General features: G+C 36.4%; 1 protein-coding gene across 8 annotated transcripts in view; it reads left to right on the forward strand.

Annotated features, from left to right (window-relative positions):
- The window catches only part of RIC1 (RIC1 homolog, RAB6A GEF complex partner 1), a 164,366-nt gene that overhangs the window by 91,493 nt on the left and 47,134 nt on the right, over positions 1-25,739 (forward strand). For 7 of the 8 annotated variants that reach the window (XR_009702088.1, XM_061200396.1, XM_061200400.1 and 4 more), the window contains 6 exons: positions 472-563; positions 11,358-11,446; positions 16,568-16,712; positions 17,393-17,441; positions 19,074-19,226; positions 20,894-21,097. Coding sequence is in view for 7 of the 8 variants with exons in the window: in XM_061200396.1 (XP_061056379.1) it covers positions 472-563; positions 11,358-11,446; positions 16,568-16,712; positions 17,393-17,441; positions 19,074-19,226; positions 20,894-21,097 (732 nt within the window). In the remaining variant the exon portion in view is untranslated. The remainder of the gene's footprint in view (positions 1-471; positions 564-11,357; positions 11,447-16,567; positions 16,713-17,392; positions 17,442-19,073; positions 19,227-20,893; positions 21,098-25,739) is intronic. The other variant, XM_061200397.1, reaches the window with a different exon arrangement.

Raw genomic sequence — 25,739 nt, forward strand, 5'->3', positions numbered from 1 at the left:
GAATAGTAAGCAATTGACAAATCATTAATCACTTCTAAAGGATAGACCAAATAAAATCGACCATTTTCGATGGATCAGAAAAGTTCAACACTATATGCTAGGTGACAAGAATAATAATAGTGAGCAAATTAGATGCAGTTTCTACCATGAAGAGGTTTACATTTTAATAGGAAAGTCGTCTTCATTTAATTTGAATTTAGAGGTCAGATATCCATTTTTTAGCGTTTTATGAATAGATTAGCAGTGGACTGAGCTCATTTGGGAATATTTATTGAACCAGTTAATGAAATTGAGGTTTTTAAGGGAGAAAATGCAGATGGTAGTTCTGATGGAATGTTTTCCTATCCAGATCAAACCACATAAAGAACCATATAAAGCCTTATAAAACTATGTTTATCGAAGGAGAATTATATTGATAAAAGTATATTTGGGGAACATGCTTTAAATCTTAACTATTTTTCTTAATTTTAGCAGCTTCATGGAGTTTGGCCACAAGATGTTGCTGATGGAACTTGTGTAGCAGTAAATAACAAGTATCGACTGATGGCGTTTGGTTGTGCGAGGTAATTGATATAGATGTCTGCATTTTAAGACTTACTGCCAAAACTAATGGGTTTTTTTTAAACCGTAAGATGTTCTTAACACACTTATGAACTTTATTGTGCCTTTCATAATTTGTGAATCAGCCTTAATATAAAATTTAAAAGCATTTTAATAGATTGAAGCAAACAAATCTAAAGGGCAGATTTTGGAGATTGGGTGTTTAAGTTTGTAAAAGTGAGCTTTTTTTCAGTGGTAGGAAATTGAGTCACAAGTTAAGAAGATTAAATCAGTTAAAATTTAGGTTCTTTATTGTTTAAAAGAAGATCAGGAAGAATGTTTTCCTTTTTTGGAAACAATCCTTTCTTTTTAAGACATCAGTGTTGACTTGCCTTTGAATTAGCGGGTGTGCCTTAGTTAACAAGCAAATTAAAAGCTCATACATAAAATCAATTTCTTGCTTTAATTCAAATAATTCAGGTTTTAGAAGTAAAATTGAATACAAATTATTCATTCAACAAATATATTTGTGTCTGCCAGGTGCCAGGCACAATTCTAAACACTTGGGATACATTATAAAACAACAAATATACCTGACTTGTTTGAGCTTTATGTTTTAGCTCAAATAAAAAGATTATATCAGATGCTGAGAGTAATGCCTTAAAATGTGTATAGTGCTTTTTAGTCTTCAAAACTCTTTCTTAAATATAAAATTCCATTTTGACCTCAAAATGTGACTTAGTGGTTCTGTAGAACATAACATCTAATATAGTTTCCAGCTACATCAAGGTTAGTATCAAAGTATTTCTATCAGTATAAGTAATACACTGATAGTGTTATAAATCACTGCCTTCATTACACTGTCAATAATCTGTTTGTGAAGTAGGAAATCCTTATCCTCAACACATTGCTTCTCACTGAGGAGATAAGTGTAGAAAGTAAATTTAACGTAGTGTAAGGAGAAAAGGAAAGCGTATTTTTCTTCATCATCATGGATTTGATTTGGTCACATTTTGTTTAGAATTTTTTTTTTTAAGGCTCTGGTTTTTTTTTTTTAATTTATTTCTTTTTTATTTTTGGCTACACTAGGTCTCTGTTGCTGCACCCGGGCTTTTCTCTAGTTGAGGTGAGCGGGGGCTACTCTTTGCTGCGGTGCACTGGCTTCTCATTGCGGTGGCCTCCCTTCTTGCGGAGTGCCGGCTCTAGAGCGCAGTCTCAGTAGTTGTGGCGCACGGACTTAGTTGTTCCGTGGCATGTGGGATCTTCCCGGACCAGGGCTCGAACCCGTGTCCCCTGCATTGACAGGCGGATTCTTAACCACTGCGCCACCAGGGAAGCCCTGTTTAGAATTTTTAAATCTATGTTCATGAGTACAGTTTGCTATAGTTTTTTTTTTCTCTCTCTCCTGGTTAACCAAGGTTATGCTTGTCTCATAAGACAAGTTGAGGAAGGATTTCTCTTTTTCCCTTCTTTGTATGTGTGGCTGAATTTGTCAGTGAAGCCACCTGAGCCTAGAATTTTCTTGATTACTAATTCAATTCAGTTTTAAAATAGACTGAAGAAGATTTAGACTTTTTTTCTCTTAGTCATTTTGGCAGGTTGTATTTTTCTAGGAATTGGTTTCTTTCATATACACTGTCAAATTTATTGGCATAGAGTTTATAATATGCTTTTAAACTTTCATATTGTAAAATAAAAAACAGGAAAGTGCATAATCCAAGTATTCACAGTTTTACAAATAATTATAATATAAACATCCATCTTTTCACAACTCAGTCAAGAAATAGAACATTGCCAGCCAATATAAGTTTTACTCCTGCCACTTCCTAATCATGACTCCCATCCCCTCCTTAACACTTTAAAGGTAACCAATTTTGTCTTTCATGATAATCATTTCCTTTTTTTTTTTTTTTTTTTTTTTACAGTTTTACCACTCACGTATGTGTTCCTAAAAAGTATAATTTAGTTTTACCTAATTTTGAACTTTATATGAATAGAATCATATTCTATGTTTTGTGTCTTGATTCTTTCAGTCAATGTTGTGAATTCATCCATCTTATTTGCCAGTAACTGAAATCATTTATTTGGGATTGATTTATAAGTAGTGTTTTGGTGTATGAATATATCATAATTTATCTGATTTTCTGTTAAAGGACATTTACATTATTTCTTGGTTTCCAAAAAAGGAGACATTCTCTTACATAAACACATCATCTTTAGTCAAACACATGGGAAAATTAATGATAAATCCCCTGTAAGATCCAATACTCAATTCATATTCAGACTAACCCAGTTGTCACCAAATTTCCTTTATCTCTTTTGTTTCAGTCAGAATCATTCAAAAGTCATGAATTATATTTGGTTATTATTTCTCTTTAGTTACCTTTTGCCTATAAAAATCTTTGTATCTTTTTTCTTATTTTTATGACATTAACTTTTTTTTGGTCAGGTCAGTTGTTTACAGAATATCCTACATTCTAAATGTGTCTCATTGTTTTCTCATAATGGCATTTAATTAGTTTCTGTAACACCTGTTTGAACCTTGAAGGTGGTTCTTATTGAGCCAGTATAGTCAAATGAGTAGGAAGCTCACATCAGCATTTAGAGGAAACTGACAGAGACGGGAACAGTGGTGGGTGTGCCGTTCTACATCACCTACATTCAGGGCTAGCACCCAGGGGTCTAGCAAGGCCAGATTTTAGAAGCCAGGATTCTAGCCCTTCTTCCAGGATCATGAAGGTGGAATCTTGGCCTTCAGCCTTTTAGTTACCTCAGTGTTCATGAGTTGGGAGAGCATCAGCCCTTCTTATGGCATGATCGTGGGTTGGGGTGAAAGTTTTGTGATTATAGCTATGTGACATAACTGACCTAGTGGCTTCTAGCCCTGATCTGCCAGCACTTAGCACTTATGAGGATTAATTGACTTGAACACCTTATTAGAGTTCTGTAAGAAGCCAGCTTTCTTTTAGGATGACAGTTTACAGCCTAATTCTTCCTTATATTTAAAGGTTTGATTAGATTCTGGTTAAACATTTTTTTTTTTTTAAACATCTTTATTGAAGTATAATTGCTTTACAATGGTGTGTTAGTTTCTGCTTTATAACAAAGTGAATCAGTTATACATATACATATGTTCCCATATCTCTTCCCTCTTGCATCTCCCTCCCTCCCACCCTCCCCATCCCACCCCTCTAGGTGGTCACAAAGCACCAAGCTGATCTCCCTGTGCTATGCAGCTGCTTCCCACTAGCTATCTATTGTACATCTGGTAGTGTATATATGTCCATGACACTCTCTCACCCTGTCACATCTCACCCTTCCCCCTCCCCATATCCTCAAGTCCATGCTCTAGTAGGTCTGTGTCTTTATTCCCGTCTTGCCACTAGGTTCTTCATGACCTTTTTTTTTTTTTTTTTCCTTAGATTCCATATATATGTGTTAGCATACTGTATTTGTTTTTCTCCTTCTGACTTACTTCACTCTGTATGACAGACTCTAACTCCATCCACCTCATTACAAATACCTCCATTTCATTTCTTTGTATGGCTGAGTAATATTCCATTGCATATATGTGCCACATCTTCTTTATCCATTCATCCGATGATGGACACTTAGGTTGCTTCCAGGTCCTGGCTATTGTAAATAGAGCTGCAATGAACATTTTGGTACATGACTCTTTTTGAACTATGGTTTTCTCAGGGTATATGCCCAGTAGTGGGATTGCTGGGTCGTATGGTAGTTCTATTTTTAGTTTTTTAAGGAACCTCCATACTGTTCTCCATAGTGGCTGTATCAATTTACATTCCCACCAACAGTGCAAGAGTGTTCCCTTTTCTCCACACCCTCTCCAGCATTTATTGTTTCTAGATTTTTTGATGATGGCCATTCTGACCGGTGTGAGATGATATCTCATTGTAGTTTTGATTTGCATTTCTCTAATGATTAATGATGTTGAGCATTCTTTCATGTGTCTGTTGGCAATCTGTATATCTTCTTTGGAGAAATGTCTATTTAGGTCTTCTGCCCATTTTTGGATTGGGTTGTTCATTTTTTTGTTATTGAGCTGCATGAGCTGCTTGTAAATCTTGGAGATTAATCCTTTGTCAGTTGCTTCATTTGCAAATATTTTCTCCCATTCTGAGGGTTGTCTTTTGGTCTTGTTTATGGTTTCCTTTGCTGTGCAAAAAGCTTTTAAGTTTCATTAGGTCCCATTTGTTTATTTGTGTTTTTATTTCCATTTCTCTAGGAGCTGGGTCAAAAAGGATCTTGCTGTGATTTATGTCATAGAGTGTTCTGCCTATGTTTTCCTCTAAGAGTTTGATAGTGTCTGGCCTTACACTTAGGTCTTTAATCCATTTTGAGTTTATTTTTGTGTATGGTGTCAGGGAGTGTTCTAATTTCATACTTTTACATGTACCTGTCCAATTTTCCCAGCACCACTTATTGAAGAGGCTGTCTTTTCTCCACTGTATATGCTTGCCTCCTTTATCAAAGATAAGGTGACCATATGTGCGTGGGTTTATCTCTGGGCTTTCTATTCTGTTCCATTGATCTATATTTCTGTTTTTGTGCCAGTACCAAACTGTCTTGATGACTGTAGCTTTGTAATATAGTCTGAAGTCAGGGAGCCTGATTCCTCCAGCTCCATTTTTCGTCCTCAAGATTGCTTTGGCTATTCGGGGTCTTTTGTGTTTCCATACAAATTGTGAAATTTTTTGTTCTAGTTCTGTGAAAAATGCCAGTGGTAGTTTGATAGGGATTGCATTGAATCTGTAGATTGCTTTGGGTAGTAGAGTCATTTTCACAATGTTGATTCTTCCAATCCAAGAACATGGTATATCTCTCCATCTATTTGTATCATCTTTAATTTCTTTCATCAGTGTCTTATAATTTTCTGCATACAGGTCTTTTGTCTCCTTAGGTAGGTTTATTCCTAGATATTTTATTCTTTTTGTTGCAATGGTAAACGGGAGTGTTTTCTTAATTTCACTTTCAGATTTTTCGTCATTAGTGTATAGAAATGCAAGAGATTTCTGTGCATTAATTTTGTATCCTGCTACTTTACCAAATTCATTGATTAGCTCTAGTAGTTTTCTGGTAGCATCTTTAGGATTCTCTATGTATAGTATCATGTCATCTGCAGACAGTGACAGCTTTACTTCTTCTTTTCCGATTTGGATTCCTTTTATTTCTTTTTCTTCTCTGATTGCTGTGGCTAACACTTCCAAAACTATGTTGAATAATAGTGGTGAGAGTGGGCAACCTTGTCTTCTTCCTGATCTTAGTGGAAATGGTTTCAGTTTTTCACCATTGAGGACAATATTGGCTGTGGGTTTGTCATATATGGCCTTTATTATGTTGAGGAAAGTTCCCTCTATGCCTACTTTCTGCAGGGCTTTTATCATAAATGGGTGTTGAATTTTGTCGAAAGCTTTCTCTGCATCTATTGAGATGATCATATGGTTTTTCTCTTTCAATTTGTTAATATGGTGTATCACGTTGATTGATTTGCGTATATTGAAGAATCCTTGCATTCCTGGGATAAACCCCACTTGATCATGGTGTATGATCCTTTTAATGTGCTGTTGGATTCTGTTTGCTAGTATTTTGTTGAGGATTTTTGCATCTATGTTCATCAGTGATATTGGCCTGTAGTTTTCTTTCTTTGTGACATCTTTGTCTGGTTTTGGTATCAGGGTGACGGTGGCCTCGTAGAATGAGTTTGGGAGTGTTCCTCCCTCTGCAATATTTTGGAAGAGTTTGAGAAGGATAGGTGTTAGCTCTTCTCTAAATGTTTGATAGAATTCGCCTGTGAAGCCATCTGGTCCTGGGCTTTTGTTTGTTGGAAGATTTTTAATCACAGTTTCAATTTCAGTGCTTGTGATTGGTCTGTTCATATTTTCTATTTCTTCCTGGTTCAGTCTCGGCAGGTTGTGCATTTCTAAGAATCTGTCCATTTCTTCCAGGTTGTCCATTTTATTGGCATAGAGTTGCTTGTAGTAATCTCTCATGATCGTTTGTATTTCTGCAGTGTCAGTGGTTACTTCTCCTTTTTCATTTCTAATTCTATTGATTTGAGTCTTCTCCCTTTTTCTCTTGATGAGTCTGGCTAATGGTTTATCAATTTTGTTTATCTTCTCAAAGAACCAGCTTTTAGTTTCATTGATTTTTGCTATTGTTTCCTTCATTTCTTTTTCATTTATTTCTGACCTGATCTTTATGATTTCTTTCCTTCTGCTAGCTTTGGGGTTTTTTTGTTCTTCTTTCTCTAATTGTTTCAGGTGCAAGGTTAGGTTGTTTATTCGAGATGTTTCCTGTTTCTTGAGGTAGGCTTGTATTGCTATAAACTTCCCTCTTAGCACTGCTTTTGCTGCGTCCCATAGGTTTTGGGTCGTCGTGTCTCCATTGTCATTTGTTTCTAGGTATTTTTTGATTTCCCCTTTGATTTCTTCAGTGATCACTTCGTTATTAAGTAGTGTATTGTGTAGCCTCCATGTGTTTGTATTTTTTACAGATCTTTTCCTGTAATTGATATGTAGTCTCATAGCGTTGTGGTCGGAAAAGATACTCGATACGATTTCAATTTTCCTAAATTTACCAAGGCTTGATTTGTGACCCAAGATATGATCTATCCTGGAGAATGTTCCATGAGCACTTGAGAAAAATGTGTATTCTGTTGTTTTTGGGTGGAATGTCCTATAAATATCAATTAAGTCCATCTTGTTTAATGTATCATTTAAAGCTTGTGTTTCCTTATTTATTTTCATTTTGGATGATCTGTCCATTGGTGAAAGTGGGGTGTTAAAGTCCCCTACTATGATTGTGTTACTGTCAATTTCCCCTTTTATGGCTGTTAGTATTTGCCTTATGTATTGAGGTGCTCCTATGTTGGGTGCATAAATATTTACAATTGTTATACCTTCCTCTTGGATCGATCCCTTGATCATTATATAGTGTCCTTCTTTTTCTCTTGTAATAGTCTTTATTTTAAAGTCTATTTTGTCTGATATGAGAATTGCTACTCCAGTTTTCTTTTGATTTCCATTTGCATGGAATATCTTTTTCCATCCCCTCACTTTCAGTCTGTATGTGTCTCTAGGTCTGAAGTGGGTCTCTTGTAGACAGCATATATATGGGTCTTGTTTTTGTATCCATTCAGCCAGTCTGTGTCTTTTGGTGGGAGCATTTAATCCATTTACATTTAAGGTAATTATCGATATGTATGTTCCTATTCCCATTTTCTTAAATGTTTTGGGTTTGTTATTGTAGGTGTTTTCCTTCTCTTGTGTTTCTTGCCTAGAGAAGTTCCTTTAGCATTTGTTGTAAAGCTGGTTTGGTGGTGCTGAACTCTGTCAGCTTTTGCTTGTCTGTAAAGGTTTTAATTTCTCCATCAAATCTGAATGAGATCTTTGCTGGGTAGAGTAATCTTGGTTGTAGGTTTTTCTCCTTCATCACTTTAAGTATATCCTGCCACTCCCTTCTGGCTTGCAGAGTTTCTGCTGAAAGATCAGCTGTTAACCTTATGGGGATTCCCTTGTGTGTTATTTGTTGTTTTTCCCTTGCTGCTTTTAATATGTTTTCTTTATATTTAATTTTTGACAGTTTGATTAATATGTGTCTTGGCGTGTTTTTCCTTGGATTTATCCTGTATGGGACTCTCTGTGCTTCCAGGACTTGATTAACTATTTCCTTTCCCATATTAGGGAAGTTTTCAACTATAATCTCTTCAAATATTTTCTCAGTCCCTTTCTTTTTGTCTTCTTCTTCTGGGACCCCTATGATTGGAATGTTGGTGCGTTTAATGTTGTCCCAGAGGTCTCTGAGACTGTCCTCAGTTCTTTGCATTCTTTTTTCTTTATCCTGCTCTGCAGTAGTTATTTCCACCATTTTATCTTCCAGGTCACTTATCCGTTCTTCTGCCTCAGTTATTCTGCTATTGATCCCATCTAGAGTATTTTTAATTTCATTTATTGTGTCTTTCATCGTTGCTTGGTTCCTCTTTAGTTCTTCTACGTCCTTGTTAAATGTTTCTTGCATTTTGTCTATTCTATTTCCAAGATTTTGGATCATCCTTACTATCATTATTCTGAATTCTTTTTCAGGTAGACTACCTATTTCCTCTTCATTTGTTAGGTCTGGTGTGTTTTGACCCTGCTCCTTCATCTGCTGTGTGTTTTTCTGTCTTCTCATTTTGCTTATCTTACTGTGTTTGGGGTCTCCTTTTCACAGGCTGCAGGTTCGTAGTTCCCGTTGTTTTTGGTATCTGTCTCCAGTGGCTAAGGTTGGTTCAGTGGGTTGTGTAGGCTTCCTGGTGGAGGGAACTAGTGCCTGTGTTCTGGTGGATGAGGCTGGATCTTGTCTTTCTGGTGGGCACGTCCACGTCTGGTGGTGTACTTTGGGGTGTCTGTGGCCTTATTATGATTTTAGGCAGCCTCTCTGCTAATGGATAGGGCTGTGTTCCTGTTTTGCTAGTTGTTTGGCATAGGGTGTCCAGCACTGTAGCTTGCTGGTCGTTGAGTGAAGCTGGGTCTTGATGTTGAGATGGAGATCTCTGAGAGATTTTCGCCGTTTGGTATTACGTGGAGCTGGGAGGTCTCTTGTGGACCAGTGTCCTGAAGTTGGCTCTCCCACCTCAGAGGCACAGCCCTGATGCCTGGCTGGAGCACCAAGAGCCTTTCATCCACACTGCTGCCATCCCGCCACCAGCCGAGCCCGGGCCGCTGGTTAAACATTTTTGTCATAGGTGTTTTGTACTTCCTATGACATCATGCAGCAATAACATTGAGTGGTTTCAGTATTGATGATGCTAAATTTGATTACTTACGGTGATAATAGCCATATATATCTCTATTATAGAGATATGTTTTTTGCTTTGAGATTAGTAAGTAGTATCTTTTTAATGAAATATATTTTTCTTTTATGGTGGGCTTATGAGAAATGGAAAGAAAAATAATTTAAGTAATATAGGTACTATAAATACTTAAAACTTTAATTGTCAGTCTTTTGTAACTATTGACATAGCACCTACTTCTAATATTAGAAATATCTGGACTCCTCACTGACTTGTTAGTGTTCAGCAACCCAGAGTTAGCACTTGACAGTTGTTAGATGCAAAGCAAAAACAAGTAAATACCTGCTAGCTACTTAGTGCTGTCTTTCAGCAAGGTATCTAATTGGGCAGGTAGTCTGGATAGATATCTGTTCCAGGCATTTGGCTTCTGACTAAGAGTAACAGATCAGATTTTCTCTCCCACCTAAAATAGCCAAGAAAATGGACAAAAATATGAAACAAGTGTTTTGAATTCAAGACATAGGACATCAGGCAACAAAGGATAGTGATCCCTGAAAGATGAGAAACTAACAAAACTCTTCAACTGCCCCAGCTTTAATTACTTTGAGAGAATTTCCAGCACAAGGATGGAGAGACAGGGCCTGGCAGGTTCCCTGGGTTGAGTGTGTAGAAAGGAAATGAGAGTCTGGGAGACCAAAGCAGCTGGGGCTCACAGGCCAGACATCAGAGGAGAGAGTGGCACAAAGAGAGAACTCCAGAGAGCTGTAGAGGTTTTCTTTTGAGTATTGAACTGAAACATGGAAGATAAAAGACCCAAATCAAACATTATAGAAGAAAAGATTAATAAACTTGAAGAACACAGCAAGAGAAATGATGCAAAATGAAACACAGAGAGAAAAAAAGAATTTAAAAACAGAGCATCAGTGAGCTGTGGGATAACTTCAAGTGGCCTATTATTGCAGGTATTTTATTTAGTCCCCATCCTGATCCTTGAGAAGAGTGGGGCCTGGCTGGAAACTGATCAGAGCTGCTGTGAGGAGATCATCTGACTTCTCCTACCTTGAAGGAGTACAGTTAAGGGTCAGAACATTCTGGCAGTCATAAGCTAGTGTCATCCTGATGTGTGCAAAAGCAGCCTTGGACTTAAATTATTTTTAAAACAACATTTATGTTAAATTTGCGATCTGAGAATAGCTCTGTAAGCAGAAATGATATTTTCTGTGATCATTATAGTTCAATTTTGAAATATAGCTTAGATGTAATATACAGATTCTTTGTTTTGGTTTCTGGCCCTTTGTAAGTTTGACCCTTGTAAAGATTTTTTAATGGAATAATGATACCATATACATAAGAGTATGTATCTTGTGTATACATACAAAAGATAATATAAGGTAAAAAATAACAAAATGAAGATTTCTGAAAGTTTCCAGTACTGCATTCATGTAGCCCCTGCTTGTCTCTCTTCTTTAATATTCTCCTTTCTCCACCAGGGCAGTTACTAATCTGGAATCTGTGTACATTAGGTCTTTGTTGTATTTTTACCACAAATGTATTTAACTATGTTTTGAATGTTTTTCACAGTATAGAAACAGAATTATACTATTTATATAGATATATAGATAGATGGGTGGGTAGATAGATATGCTATCCATTTTAATGCACATGACAAAAATTCATTTTCAGTGCTATATGGTATACTACTATATGAATATACCACACTTTCTCTTTCCTTTTTCTTATTGCTGGACATGCAGATTGTTTCCATTTCTTTGCACTTATTCCCAGTACTATAATGAACATTATACATGTCTCAAAGACAAGGATATTTCTGGGGTATATCTGTAGGTGAAATTGCTAGATTACAGAATGAGCATTTGTTTAAATTTAAGAGATGACTGCAAATTATTTATAAAATGGTTTTGTTCTAGTTTACACTCCTATCAGCAGAACATAATATTTCCCATAGTCATGTTTTTTTATATTTGTATTTGTCATTTTACACTAAAAGTGTTTTTGATTTTTACAGTGGTTCTGTACAGGTTTATACAATAGATAACACCACTGGAGCCATGCTACTATCTCATAAACTGGAGTTAACAGCAAAACAATATCCTGGTGAGTCCTCTTCTCTTTTTTTTTTTCTTCTTAATTACAGGTAATATGTGTAGTGAGGTTTTGAATTAAATGATGGAGGCCAAAGGCCAAATATTGTTAAAACATGTAACAACATTCTCTCTGACCCAAGGATTTCTGTGTAACTAGAGGCTCCTGGGATACCTCTTCATTTAGTTTTCTCTATCCTCACTTAGTTTTAGCCCCTATATTCCTTGTCTGGGTTTTGCTTTAGACTCTTGCCTGATTTCATTGCCTGTGTTATTTTATGCCTTCCAGTTCCATTTATTCATTCAACAAGTAATTATTGAGTACATACTATAGGCCAGACACTGTTCTAAATGCTGGTTACACAGCAGTAAACAAACCAGAAAGTCTCTTTCTGAACCCCCTTAGTGACTGTTGAGTGAGTCCTGTCCACAGGTGTAAGTCTAAAGTCTATATCATTGGAAATGTTTTTGAGTGAAACTAACAGAAAACCCAACTTACTATTGCTTAAACAAATAGGATTTATTTTCTGTAATAGCAAGAAATCCAAAGGTAAGCTGCTGTTGGCATTCATTTAGCCTTTCTGTCATGATCACAGGGTAGCTTCTGAGCTCCAAGCATTACTTCTGCATTTGAGTCAAGAGGAAAGGAGGAAAGAAGGCGTATATATGCTTTTTGATCAGGAAAGCAAAAAAGCTAGATTGAATTTGAGTTCTTCCAGAGATTTCTGTTTGTTTCTTCCAATCACCTGGGAAAACTACATCAGTCTGGAACTCTTTGCATTATATTCTCTGTTTGAGATTTTTTTGAATCATACAAGTTACACAAATTACAGATCAGACTGAGGACTGGTTTGTGGTTGCAGATTCTCAGGGGAACTTCTTTATTTTCCATTCAATACCATGGACAAAAACAGGGAAGTGTTCCTTGCTATTTTTTCACCTTCCATGTGGTAGAGTTTATTTCTCATTCTCCCTTGTTCATGGAATCTTTGTAGTCCCAGCGTTACGTGGGTATCTTCTATTAGATTCCCTGCCTTGGCCAAGCTCTGAGCTTTATCTCCTGTCCGTCACATGCTGTGAGTTGTCAGATGTAAAAGTCAGGTCTCTAGGGTTTGGCAGAAAAATTCAGGGCAAGAGCACTTGGTACGCTCACTTACCTCCCAGTATTTTTGGATATTTTGATGTGTTTAAGTATTCTGTTTAAATTTTAGTTGTTTCAGTGTGGAGAGTCATTCAAGGTGTCATTTCGCTATACTGCCAGAAACAGAAATTTGCTCCTTAAGTTTTTATCATTCTTATTGCATAGCCTTTAAAGGCTTGCATATATTTTTTCCTAAGGACACTTTTTGCTGCAACTGACAAGAACAGGGTGTTGTGTATTTTGATTGTGTTTTCTAACCCTTTTATCTGTTTATTTTTCTATCCATACTAATGTTGTGATGTGCAATACAATAGCCACCAGCCACATGTGGCTTTTTAAATGAAACTAACTGACATCAAAGAAAATTAAAACTTTTCTCAGTTTCATAGTCACACCTAAATGTTGAATAGCCACATGTAGCTAGTGACTGTCTGTTAGACCAAGCAAATATAGAACATTTATCATCATTTCAGGAAGTTTTCCTCGTTGCTTCTATTGATTGATTGACAGCACTGTATTGAATTTTTTAGATTGTTTCCTTTTCTCATGTTCTTGGAATGCCAATTCTCCCTTTGGTTATCTACTAACTCTCACTCTTGCAGTCTTTGTTATGGGAGAGTGCTGCCTTCTTGAGTTATATAACTTTAGACTATAAAAACTGCTTAAAATGTCAGGAGACTTGTGCTGTCCTGCGTCTTGAACACAGACAAGCTTCTGTGTTTTCTTCTGGCTCCACTGGCTGATTTTTACAGGTGGCAGCACTGCAGGAGTCCTTACGTGACACAGCGACTTCCATTCTGATTCCCGGACTCACGCCGGCCTGAAACCCCTTTCTTGTCTTTGTATAGGATGTGAGACCCCAACTCCCTAGTCATTGCTAGGTCCCATTCCAACCTTCTGTCCCTATATTTCTAACCTTTTTCACCTCACCACTCCCCACTCTTCACACCTCCTCCCCCTGGGCTGCCTTAATTCAAGCACTAACCAAACTCACTTTCAGTTTTCTCCTTTCTTTCTTCAGAGTTCAGCTCTGTAACAGAAAGTCTTTGGATTACATTTTACATTTTTCTCATTATGCAGATTATCACAATCTATGTTTATGGTAGGTTACCAGCTAGATAAATTTTCCGTATTCCTGCCACTTGAAGATTAGGTTAACTATCATTAACATTTTATTGTATATCTCTACAACTAGATTTTAATATGTGTATAATACTTGGAAAATAGATATGCATATTATGTACATATGTATATATATGTTTACTTGGGATTAATAGGAATACTGTTTATAACCTTTTTGTAAGCTTTGATTTGAGTTCGTATGTTTCTTCTTGGTTTGGTTTTAAATTTTGCTCTTAAATGTGTAAAGTATACTAATAAGATATGAGGTTTCTTATGCATGTTCCCATTTATTTATTTGTTTGTTTGTTTTGTTTTAGTTTCATCATTTGATATGGCTTTATTGGGCATTTTTTTTTCTATTTTGATAAGAATTTTTTTTTTTTGGAGTAGAATTGCTTTACAATGTTGTGTTAGTTTCTCCTGTACAATGAAATGAATCAGCTATATGTATACATATATCCCCCCACCTTGGTCCTCCCTCCCAACCCCCATCCCACCCATCTAGGTTGTCACAGAGCACTGAGCTGAGCTCCCTGTGCTATACAGCAGGTTGCCACTAGCTATCTGTTTTACACATGGTAGTGTATTTATGTCAAACCTAATCTCCCAATTTGTCCCACCCTCCCTATCCCCCCGCTGTGTCCACATGTCCGTTCTCTACGTCTGCGTCTCTATTCCTGCCCTGCAAATAGGTTCATCTGTACCATCTTTCTAGATTCCACATATATGCATTAATATATGATATTTGTTTTTCTCTCTCTGGTTTACTTCACTCTGTATGACAGACTCTAGGTCCATCCACATCTCTACAAATGATCCAACTTCGTTCCTTTTTATGGCTGAGTAATATTCCATTGTATGTATGTACCACATCTTCTTTATCCATTCATCTGTCATTAGACATTTAGGTTGTTTCCATATCCTGGCTATTGTAAATAGTACTGCAGTGAACATTGGGGTACATGTGTCCTTTTGAATTATGATTTTCTCAGGGTATATGCCCAGTAGTGGGATTGCTGGGTCATATAGTAGTTCTGTTTTTAGTTTTTTAAGGAACCTCCATACTGTTCTCCATAGTGGCTGTATCAACTTACATCCCACCAATAGTGCGAAAGGGTTCCCTTTTCTCCACACCCTCTCCAGCATTTGTTTGTAGATATTTTGATGATGGCCATTCTGACCGGTGTGAGGTGATACCTCATTGTGGTTTTGATTTGCATTTCTCTAATGATTAGTGATGTTGAGCATCCTTTCATGTGTTTGTTGGCCATCTGTATATCTTCTTTGGAGAAATGTCTGTTTAGATCTTCTGCCCATTTTTGGATTGGGTTGTTTGTTTTTTTGATATTGATCTGCATGAGCTGCTTGTATATTTTGGAGATTAATCCTTTGTCAGTTGCTTCGTTTGCAAATATTTTCTCCCATTCTGAGGGTTGTCTTTTCATATGGTTTATGGTTTCCTTTGCTGTGCATTAGGTCCCATTTGTTTATTTTTGTTTTTATTTTCATTACCCTAGGAGGTGGGTCAAAAAAGATCTTGTTGTGGTTTATGTCAAAGAGTATTTTTCCTGTGTTTTCCTCTTAAGAGTTTTATAGTGTCCGGTCTTACATTTAGGTCTTTAATCCATTTTGAGTTTATTTTTGTGTATGGTGTTAAGGTAGTGTTCTAATTCCATTCTCTTGCACGTAGCTGTCCAGTTTTCCCGGCACCACTTATTGAAGAGGCTGTCTTTTCTCCATTGTATGTTCTTGCCGCCTTTGTCATAAATTAGGTGACAGTATGTGCATGGGTTTATCTCTGGTCTTTCTATCCTGTACCATTGATCTATATTTCTGTTTTTGTGCCAGTACCATACTGTCTTGATTACTCTAGCTTTGTAATATTGTTTGAAGTCAGAGAACCTGATTCCTCCAGCTCCGTTTTTCTTTCTCAAGATTGCTTTGGCTATTTGGGGTCTTTTGTGTTTCCATACTATTTTTTATATACATAAATAACACAGTTATTCATATACTTGAATTATGGTGGGAAATGCTAATGTGAGGATTCAAACATAGGCAGAGGAAAAAAGTTTTACTTACTCTATTAACCAAGGCTGTCTTCTGTAGGCTAAAATCTGTATACCACCCCTTTGTGGCAAATGTACTTATAACAAAAATTTATTAATACTGCAGATGTAAAGAATTTTAATTTTAAAGAGGTGAAAGCTATAGATCTTTTTGAATTGCTGATGGGAAATGCTAGTATGTTTCATTTAACTCTGCAGTAAAAAAACTTGGATTTTACTACACAATGAAATTTTCTCCTTTAATAATTATATATGAAGAACTATTATTAGTTAAAAGAAGATATAAGCGCCTGTGGTACTGAGGCTGGAGTTTACCTACTTAATCCTAATATAAGGTTAAGCTTCAATTTATTTTAACTTGGATCCCTTTGATATTGCTGATGGAACATGGAGATCATGGTAAAATATTATTTTACATTTTAAAACACCTCATACTTTGCAGAGTACTTTGACATTCAGTGTTAAATCATTCAAGGGAAATATTATTCCCATCTTACAGAAACTGATTTGCCCAACTCCAAAGGCTTTTTAAGACTACACAGTTATAGTTATTTAAGCTAATAGTGGCCAGAAACGGTTTTTGGTTCATATAAATCACTTGGGTACTGACTTTGTTCTGCTTAGATCGGGTCAAGGCTAATGACCATACTGATTTTAAATAGCCCTAAACGAACAGAATTCATCTCATTATTTGAAGCAGACATGCCTTTCTGCTTGTTTCAACTTGAAGGTATAGGCTGTAAAAAATAGTAAGTATTTATGAAGCAATCATTTATTTTTAACTCTTCTCACAATTTCTTAACAGACATTTGGAACAAAACAGGAGCTGTTAAATTGGTCAGATGGTCTCCTGACAATAGTGTTGTAATAGTGACCTGGGAATACGGAGGCCTTTCTTTATGGAGTGTATTTGGAGCTCAGCTGATTTGTACACTTGGAGGAGATTTTGCGTGAGTCAATAAAGAAATTTTAGATGAAATAACTCCATTTTCTCCAAGACAATACACATACACAGAAACTTTGTTATACAGCTACCATTTTGCCTTGACTCTGAAACCAAAACAATTTGTAAGGTTCAGAATTAATTTATTCAGAATGTATTGTTTCCTCATACATCCATCCTCTTTCCATCCTCTTAAAACTGACCATTCAGTGAAAATGCATTTATTTATTGAACCCCTGTTGTGTATATGATAACATGTTAGATTCAAAGCTAAATCAGACATGAATCTGCCTTCAAGTAGCTTATTATCTAATAAGAGTGGTAAGCTATATACATAAATAACTAGTAGGAAATGAAAAACTACATTATCTCATTGGGTTAATGTAGGTTAACTCAGTGGGTTGGTAGAACTGGGTTAATATCTCTGTCCACTTCATATACTACCCTGAACTTCAGTCCTGACATAATGAACACACCTTCCCAAACTGCATGACCCTGTTAAGAAGTTATTTAGTAACTGGAAGACTGTATCTCAGTGATATACCTAGGTGTATTAACCAGGAGTCTCATATTTCATGCAGTATTGTGTATTTCTCTTTCAAAGGAACAAAATCAATTTTTTAAAATTAAAGCTAAATATTACATGCAATTAGAAGACTCTTTAATTAAGTTTCTGTTGTGTTTCAGTTATAGGTCTGATGGTACCAAAAAAGATCCCCTTAAGATCAACTCTATGGTAAGTTCTTTCTATAAAATATTGATACAGTGTGAAAAACTTGGTTTTTTCTTCTTCTTCTCTCATGTTGACCTGATAAAATTACAAAGCTATTCTAGTCTCGGCAGACTCTTAGACAGTTCTTGCTTTGATAAAAGTATTATCTTTAAAAATCAGGAGGCTGCCCAATTTTCAGTATTTGATTTTGGTTTTGTTTAGATGTGTCTAGCAAGCCCTGTCATCTCTGTGAACCTAGTGACTGTTCAAATCAGGCCTTTGTTTTTCCAAAGCATACCTACATTTCTTATGTGACTCAATAGCACCCACTTCCCATGGCCTCCTTTCTTTTAACATAACGTGAAATGCTCATTGGGTCTTTCTCCTGGAGGATATGTGCGTGTACATTATTTGAGCATATTTAAAATTTTTTCCATAGATGTATGTCAAAAGAATTGTAGTCCCTGTTGTAACAATATTTTTACTATCAATTTTCAAGAGTTTCTGTAGAAAGCGGTGAGGTGTAACCCCTGTCTTTACATACATTTTCTTTCTATAGCCATCTGTGTACCATCTTTGAGGAATTAGTGGCTGTGAGGCCTATCACTACCTTTCTCTCCTGCTCCACAGAGGAAGGCATTTTCTGATCATGGGTTTCTCGAAGAATTAAGACCACCATGGTTGCCTTCAGTAGGGGTTCCCAACCTTTCACCACCAAGGATCCCATTTGATGGCTCTCCTCACCTCCATATTTTAAAATAAGTTTTCAAACACCATTTCTCTGACTGCCGATCAGTGCTTCTGAATGCCATGCAACAACCAGTGTTACCTGCCTCACTAAGTTAATATTTTAATCACAAACTAAGAATCTAAGCATTTATTTAACTTATGCAACTAAAACTTTTCATGGGAAAGCAAAAGTTCTATTAGACTTCTGAAATTTTGGAACAATTATGGACCTCTCCTCCCCCCATTAGTATTTTCTTGGCCTTGCAGATTGGGAATTACTAATGTTAAAAAAAATTTTTTTTTTAACTCTCATGGAATCTAGTTATAGAATATTAAAATGAACTGGGCCTGGAGAATTTATTTGAACCCTCTCATTTTACAGAGGAAGAAACTTATACCCCGAGAAACCAAATAGCTTGGCCAAAGTCGTACAACAAAATGGTAGCCAAGCTGGAGTGCAAAACCCTAGTCTCATAGCCTCCAATCCAGTGTTCTTTGTTCTGTACAAAACTGCATCTGTTTGGGTGCTTCTTTGTAAAGCTTCAGCTATGTAACGTGGGTCTTGTCTCTGTAAGGAATTTCTTTGTATTTGAGAGGCAGTTAAATTAATGGAGAAGTTACAGAGAGCAGTAGGCATTTCTTAGGTTTTGGAGCTAAGATTGGTATGTAGTGTTTTCACTATTCTAAGTGGAGAGCAGTGATGGTTTCTACTGGAGATCTAAGATGTAGTAGATGTAGGTATAATTCTTGTCTGTGTTGTTTGTTATGGTTTCTCAAGCCTTCAGAAGTCATTAATAATGCTGTTGTTGGTTATTTCAGAATTTGAATATTTCAAACCAGGAAAAAATAACAAACTTTTTATTGCTTTGATTTTCTCCCCCCCCCCACCCCTGCCCCGTCTTCTTTCTCCCTCCTCCTCTCTCCAAGAGCTGGGGTGCCGAAGGCTATCACCTATGGGTAATCAGTGGATTTGGTTCTCAAAATACTGAAAATGAGTCTGACTCCAAGAGCATAGTTAAACAGCCTAGCATTCTACTATTTCAGTTTCTCAAGAGTGCACTCACTGTAAACCCTTGTATGGTAAGTTTATTTAATTAAAACTCCGTTTGTTTTTTTTAGTGGCTTTCATATTTGAAAATGACTCTTCCTTATGACAATTTTATTTCTGAGCAGGTTTTGCTTTTTTTTGGCCTCATGGCATGCAGGATCTTAGTTCCCCAACTAGGGATTGAACCTGCGCCCCCTGCAGTGGAAGCGTGGAGTCTTAACCACTGGACCGCCAGGGGAGTCCCATGCTTTTTTTTTTCATTTTTAATAGGATCACAAGCAATTTGAGGAAAAGCAGTGTTTACAGATTCACTTGAATAACCTGAATAAAATTTAGTCTTTGTCTGAATAGCATTTCTCAAAGTATGTTCCACCAGGCACTACTTGTGAGAAATATCAATAGCAGTTACATAGGACAAGAAAAATTTCTGTTGTCTTGTAAGTGTGAAATAAAGGAGTTAAAGCTGTAGAGATTTCTTTAACATAGGACTTGAGTCTTTAATATGCTGATGTGCATCATGAAAGTCCAGGAGTTGGTATATAAAAAGCATTGTTTCCCAAGCTTATTTAACTATGAATTTTTAAAGAAGGCCTAGAAGAAAATAAGCCTAGAATCCTGCTTTGGGAAACACTGCCCCAAATTATAACATAAACTCATGTTTTATCAGTCGGAAATAAGATATTAATATATATTGTTGATATATAGTAACAGTGATATGTTATATGATAGGGCTGCATATCTTAGTATCTACCACCAATGGGTTTTTAAATATTTGGTGCAGCCAATTTCTAATTAAAATATATAACACATTGAGAAAGAATGAAAATACCCTGGATCTCAGACCTCATTACTATAGCTGAATAATAAGAAAAACAAGAGTAGAGGATTTCTTCTCTGCTCGCACATCCCAAATAAATAATTTAAAAGCACTCCGAGTTTTATATCAAGACAACATTTGGACTACAATGGGAAGGTGAGTGGCTGGGGTGCTGATCTAATTTAAATAGTGAGTGAATAATCTGCCCACATTTGAAAACACTGGCCTTTAATTAAAAACCAGGGCATAATCACAGAGAGTAGAAACTATATTTTTGTCTAAATATCCTCAGAACCTGGTACACTCCTTGGTACTAACCAAGCTTTCACCAAGCAGTTATTGAATTGTTCTGAACCAGGACCACAGATGTAGGCTACTCTTCCTCCTCCCCATGATTTGAAAGATCCTCCAGTATCCAGTTATCCCTGTTTGTAATCCACTCCCTCTTCTTACCATGTGGGCACACGGATGAGCGTATACACACAAACTGTTTGACCAGACATGTTTTCTTACTACCATTCATGAGGTATCTAATATGAAACTAGTTTGTAAACTGTAGACATTGAGTAGTCTTATTCAGCTTTCAGGTGGAAAATCTCTCATAGCATTGCCCTGGGCATGTTTTGGAATCTGTATGATAAAACAGACTTTAACAAAGATTTTATTTACACTGGGAAGTAATAATTAAAATGTCGTCTGTTAAATATAACAGTGTGTGAGATTATTAGGTAGTCTTGTCCTCTGTGAGGAAAATCAGCATTGAGATGTATGGTACATTTCCAACAATAAAACTAAATTGATGTATTACTTACTTTCGCCTACCTTATACTAACTTGTTTTTATTTGCTTCCCTCCCCTCTGCTTCCTTTTTCCCTCATCTAGAGTAACCAAGAGCAAGTGTTGCTTCAGGGGGAAGATCGATTGTACTTGAACTGTGGAGAGGCCTCACAAACCCAGAATCCCAGGAGTACTTCGGCACACTCTGATCATAAGCCCAGTCAGGAAAAGAGCCCGTTTGCAGATGGCAGTTTAGAGTCTCAGAGTTTAAGCACTTTACTTGGTCATCGGCATTGGCATGTAGTACAGGTAAGTCTTCAGATGCTGTTGACTGTGGACTTAGTCCTTGGTAAGATAGCACCCTGAAGCAGATATTTAAGTATTTCATTTGTTGCTTTAGAAAACTGAGAAACTTTGTAAACTTTTTGACTGTCATGTCTCTCTTCTGCTGTTCTGTGCTCTTGTCCTCTCGTCTTCTCCTTTCTTTCCACCTGATGTAGATTGTATTCCCACCTGCTTTAAGTCCATTAGTAAGTGAATAGTTAAAAAACTGGAAGTTTATGCTTTGTCCTCTTAATTGTGCAAGACTGTTTATTTTACTTCCAGCCTTTTTTTGGTATAAATTTAGCTCTGGATTTGCATAGGCTAAAGTGTAGTAATTTCATGAAAAGTGACAATATTGATTAGTACCTTTTGCAGCTGACCTTGTAGTCCTAATGGGGACACATTGAGGTTAATGCCTGACTTTGGACCCAAATTGCAGACTTCTGATTAGTCTAGAACCTTACTGTTAATAATTTTATTATTACTCAATCTTGTTCCAGATTATTATTAAATTAGTAGTTTCTTTTAGTAATTCTGATAAATTGGCATTTAATATAGAAATTAATTCTGAGTTTCGATACCAAATAAAATTAATTTGGGTAAATCAGTAAATTGAAGTTTCTTGAAAGAAACTTTCACACACATTTCAAAGTCCTGAGTGTTTTCTTCCCACTTTTCATGCCAGAGTGTCTTAGGTACATCAGAGCCTACTCTTGGGTTAGTTTCTTTTAGTCATTTTCTGTTTCCACAATTCTTTGTCTTACTTCTACATTCTGTACTTTTACCTTACTAGCTTACTTCAGCTCCCATGTTATTTTCGGTTGAATTTGAGTGGAGATAATGAGAGACATAAGAATGGTCATTGTGTGAAAAATTGAAGGAGGAATATCTCCTACATTGACATGTGGTATACACTAAAAGAAAATGTATTTAACTTACATTAAGAAATTCATAAAATCAAAACAATGTGCATACCATTTTATAATTAGTAACAGTTATTAAATAAAACTGCATCAGCTACTTCCTTGACTAAAATTTTCCACTGCTCCGTTCTCTCCTATAGCCATTTCTCTGCTATTTTCATTTCCCCATACTTTGAACTATTCATTCTACACTGACCTAGCATCAATGCCAGTTCTGCCTAGCCAGGTCTGTGTTGCCAGAGAGCCAAGTAGAGCAGAGGATCAAAGAAGGTAGGTCTGGAACTCAAAAATCCATCAGGCAATAACAAAAATTGAATTTCCTTCCAGCTCAAAAATTCAATGATTCTGTGATTCGTAGCCATCTATGAAGTATCCCATATTAGAAGCATATAACACTGATTTTACAACTTCAGGCAAAGTAGATACTAGCAAGATTCTTCTGTCATCCTGTTCTTTAGGTATCTAAAATATTTAGAAAGATAAACTTGTTTAACTCTAGCTTTACGTAATTTTTTCAGTTTCCTTAAAACTAATAAAAATAATGCTAGAGTTGTACTCCCCCCAAATTAAGTTATAATGGACTCATAGAATTTTTAGAGCCTGAAGGACCTTAGCAATCATGTAGTCCAACTAGGTTTTATACATGAGGAAATTGAGGCTCAGGGAAGTTAGGTGACTTGCCCAAGGTCACACAGCAGAATAGTGGCAGACTCTATCCTTACCATGATATAAATTAAAGTAATAATCAAACCTGTTTTAAAACCTAGGTACTAAATGTTGAAGCATATAATATACTGCTGACCTTGATCTAAAACTTAGAATGTGCCTATTTGACATTCTTTTTGCTTGGAGTTGCCCTATGCTTTGTTTGCTGGCACTCCAGCCACAAGAGTCAATGCAGCATTATGGTGGTGTTCGTTTGGTAGTGTGGTTTACAGTGTCCATATAATGTTAATGCTTTTAACTTCCAGACATTTTAGCCATTAGTAAGTATTCCCTGAAGAAACATGGGTGCCTGTTTAATTCCCCCTTCAACATACGCTCTTGTCTAGGATAAGTGCCCGCATCCTCCATCACAATGGCTTTGTTTGCGTGGTTTATACTTTGTATGCTTCTTGTACAGCTTAGAGTTCATCACATGAGCTCCAACTAATTCTGCTGCTCTGTCTGTTCCTCATCTAGACTACTGGATTTTTTGTTTGTTTAAGCCTTCTACCTTACACACGTTAGTTTCCTGGTCAGAAGATCCTGTGTTAACTATGTTTTCTCCTTTAACAAAAATAACACAAATACATACTTGTCGGAAGCAGGGTAATGTATCAGGCACTATGTCAGGGAGGTCAACAGAGAGGATTGTAAAGGCTATTTCATTTATAAACGATTTGCTCTCATTCCTACAATGTGTATCAAATGTTCTAGGTATTTGGCACAGATCATATCTCCTAGGATGATGGCCCTCACAGTCTCACCAGTTACAGAAGAAAGTAGTCTAGGTAGGAGACATGGTTTTAGCAGAATGACTTTAAGGGAAAAAAGGTAGATTTAGGTTCTCCGAGAGACTGAAAAATCTTAAGATGTTAGGAGTAGAGATTCTGTACCTTAGCACTGAGTTTCCCAGTGGTATGACATGACTTTTGTGCCCTGACTATGCATTCCTAACCCGAGTTTCTTCATTATTCATTAGCCGCCTCTTTTCTTACTTCTGCCATTTCCTGTTCTCAGTATTAGGGGTGGAACTCAAAGTTCAGGTAACATATAGATCTCCTGGGGCAAATACAAGTTTTTGTTCTTATTTCATAGCATCTTCAAGACACAAAACCATATGAGAAATAAAGCTTCATTTTAAGTTTTGAAAGTAAACCATTTGCCATTTGTGGCATCTCATGTACTTTTGGAGGGTAAAAGAATTTGTTTTCTCCTAGAGATGGTCATCAGAGTGTGATCATTATGATAAGTTAACCTTGGTTCCCATGATTAGAAACTCTTCATGTTGGAGTCCACTTTGGCAGTGAGATCTCACTTCCCACTTTACCTGCCCACACATCTCACAAATACTTATGAAACACCAAGGTTTGGGGAAAGTGGGGGGCGGGGTGTTTAGTGTCATGGATGGCTAGCTCAGTTGTGCTCCAGGAACATCCTTCTTCAAGTGACTATTTTTATTTTCTTCATCCAAAAAAAGAATTTCACTTACAGCCTCCTACAAAACTACTTTCAAATTTTACTTCGCCACCTGATTATTACCTCAGATTATCATTATTCTGAACTAATTCCACCCATCATAGTAAATTTTACTGGTTGGCCTGAATGGTACAGCATATCTGTTAAGATACAAGTTAAGCATTCTTCAAGCGTATCTATCCTGACACAGTTATTTTTAATTCTGTAAGGTAGGCTTCCACAAACCAGCACTGGGGTTAAGAACTTCCTAATGTACTAAAAGCTATTAATTTACTTAGATTTTAGGTTGACTTACTGGATAATAAGTGAAGTCTAACAAAAATAGTTTTATGAATAAATTTTATCAAGGTTAATACAGATGTTTTCAGCATATTATTTTTACTTGATTTTTGCTTTGTCTTCACATTACACAAAGAATCTTATTGGATTTGATTGCATTTACTTGGCTTTTTAATTTGGCTTTCTCTTTTTAAATATGTAATCATTTTTCTTTGAGTAAACGGAAACTAAATTAAATTGAAGGTTCTCTTATTCCAGGAACAGAAGATTTTTCCTTTGTTCTGTTGTTCTGTTAATTTTCACACTGCATTCACCATGTGCTCATGAAAACTATTTACTCAGCAGGCTAATAGAGAGATCACAGTCTCAGTAAAGCTAGACTTAATCTACATTGATACCTCACAGAGGATTTTTTAAGTTTAAAATTCTCAGAGTGACACAAAGACACTGTGTACAAAGATGTAAGACAGACGACATGGAAAGATATATTTATTGCTTACGTTGCAGATAAAGAGTTAATATCTGTAATATATTAAAAGTACTTGTAGGTGAATAAGTTGAACACCCCAGTAAAAAGCAGTAGCTTATACACACTCATATATACATATGGCTGTTTGTTTAGAGATAGCAGTGATATAACAAGAATTTCACTTTGTATTTTGTGCACTTTTATATTGTTTAAATTTTATAAGCATGCATTGCTTTTTTATCAGAAAAATGTAAAAATAATAAAAGAGATTTCCACTAAAAAAACATAAACAGAACTCTTGCTGAGGCTCTGATTTTATTAGATAAGGGTTTTTTGGGATGGTTCATATCAGCGAACCCAAACTGTTCATCTACACAATTCTTGGTTGCCTTAGTAGATGCTTCTCTAAATATCTTTTGTCATTCTATATTTATTGAGTGTTCAATATTTAATTTAAAACAAACAAAAACTGTGTAGAGAAAAAAGAGGAAAGCCTGATGTCTAGAAACATATAATGAAATGGTTAAGACAGGAGTTGTGAAATATTGGCTGCTAGTAATACTCATTATTTGGGAGCACTTTTTTTTTTTAAATTTATTTATTTATTTTTATATTTATTTTTGGCTGTGTTGGGTCTTCGTTTCTGTGCGAGGGCTTTCTCTAGTTGCGGCAAGTGGGGGCCGCTCTTCATCGCGGTGCGCGGGCCTCTCATTATCGCGGCCTCTCTTGTTGCAGAGCACAGGGTCCAGACGCGCAGGCTCAGTAGTCGTGGCTC

This window comes from Eubalaena glacialis, chromosome 9 (genome assembly GCF_028564815.1).
Source record: "Eubalaena glacialis isolate mEubGla1 chromosome 9, mEubGla1.1.hap2.+ XY, whole genome shotgun sequence".
NCBI classification, from domain to species: Eukaryota; Metazoa; Chordata; class Mammalia; order Artiodactyla; family Balaenidae; genus Eubalaena; species Eubalaena glacialis.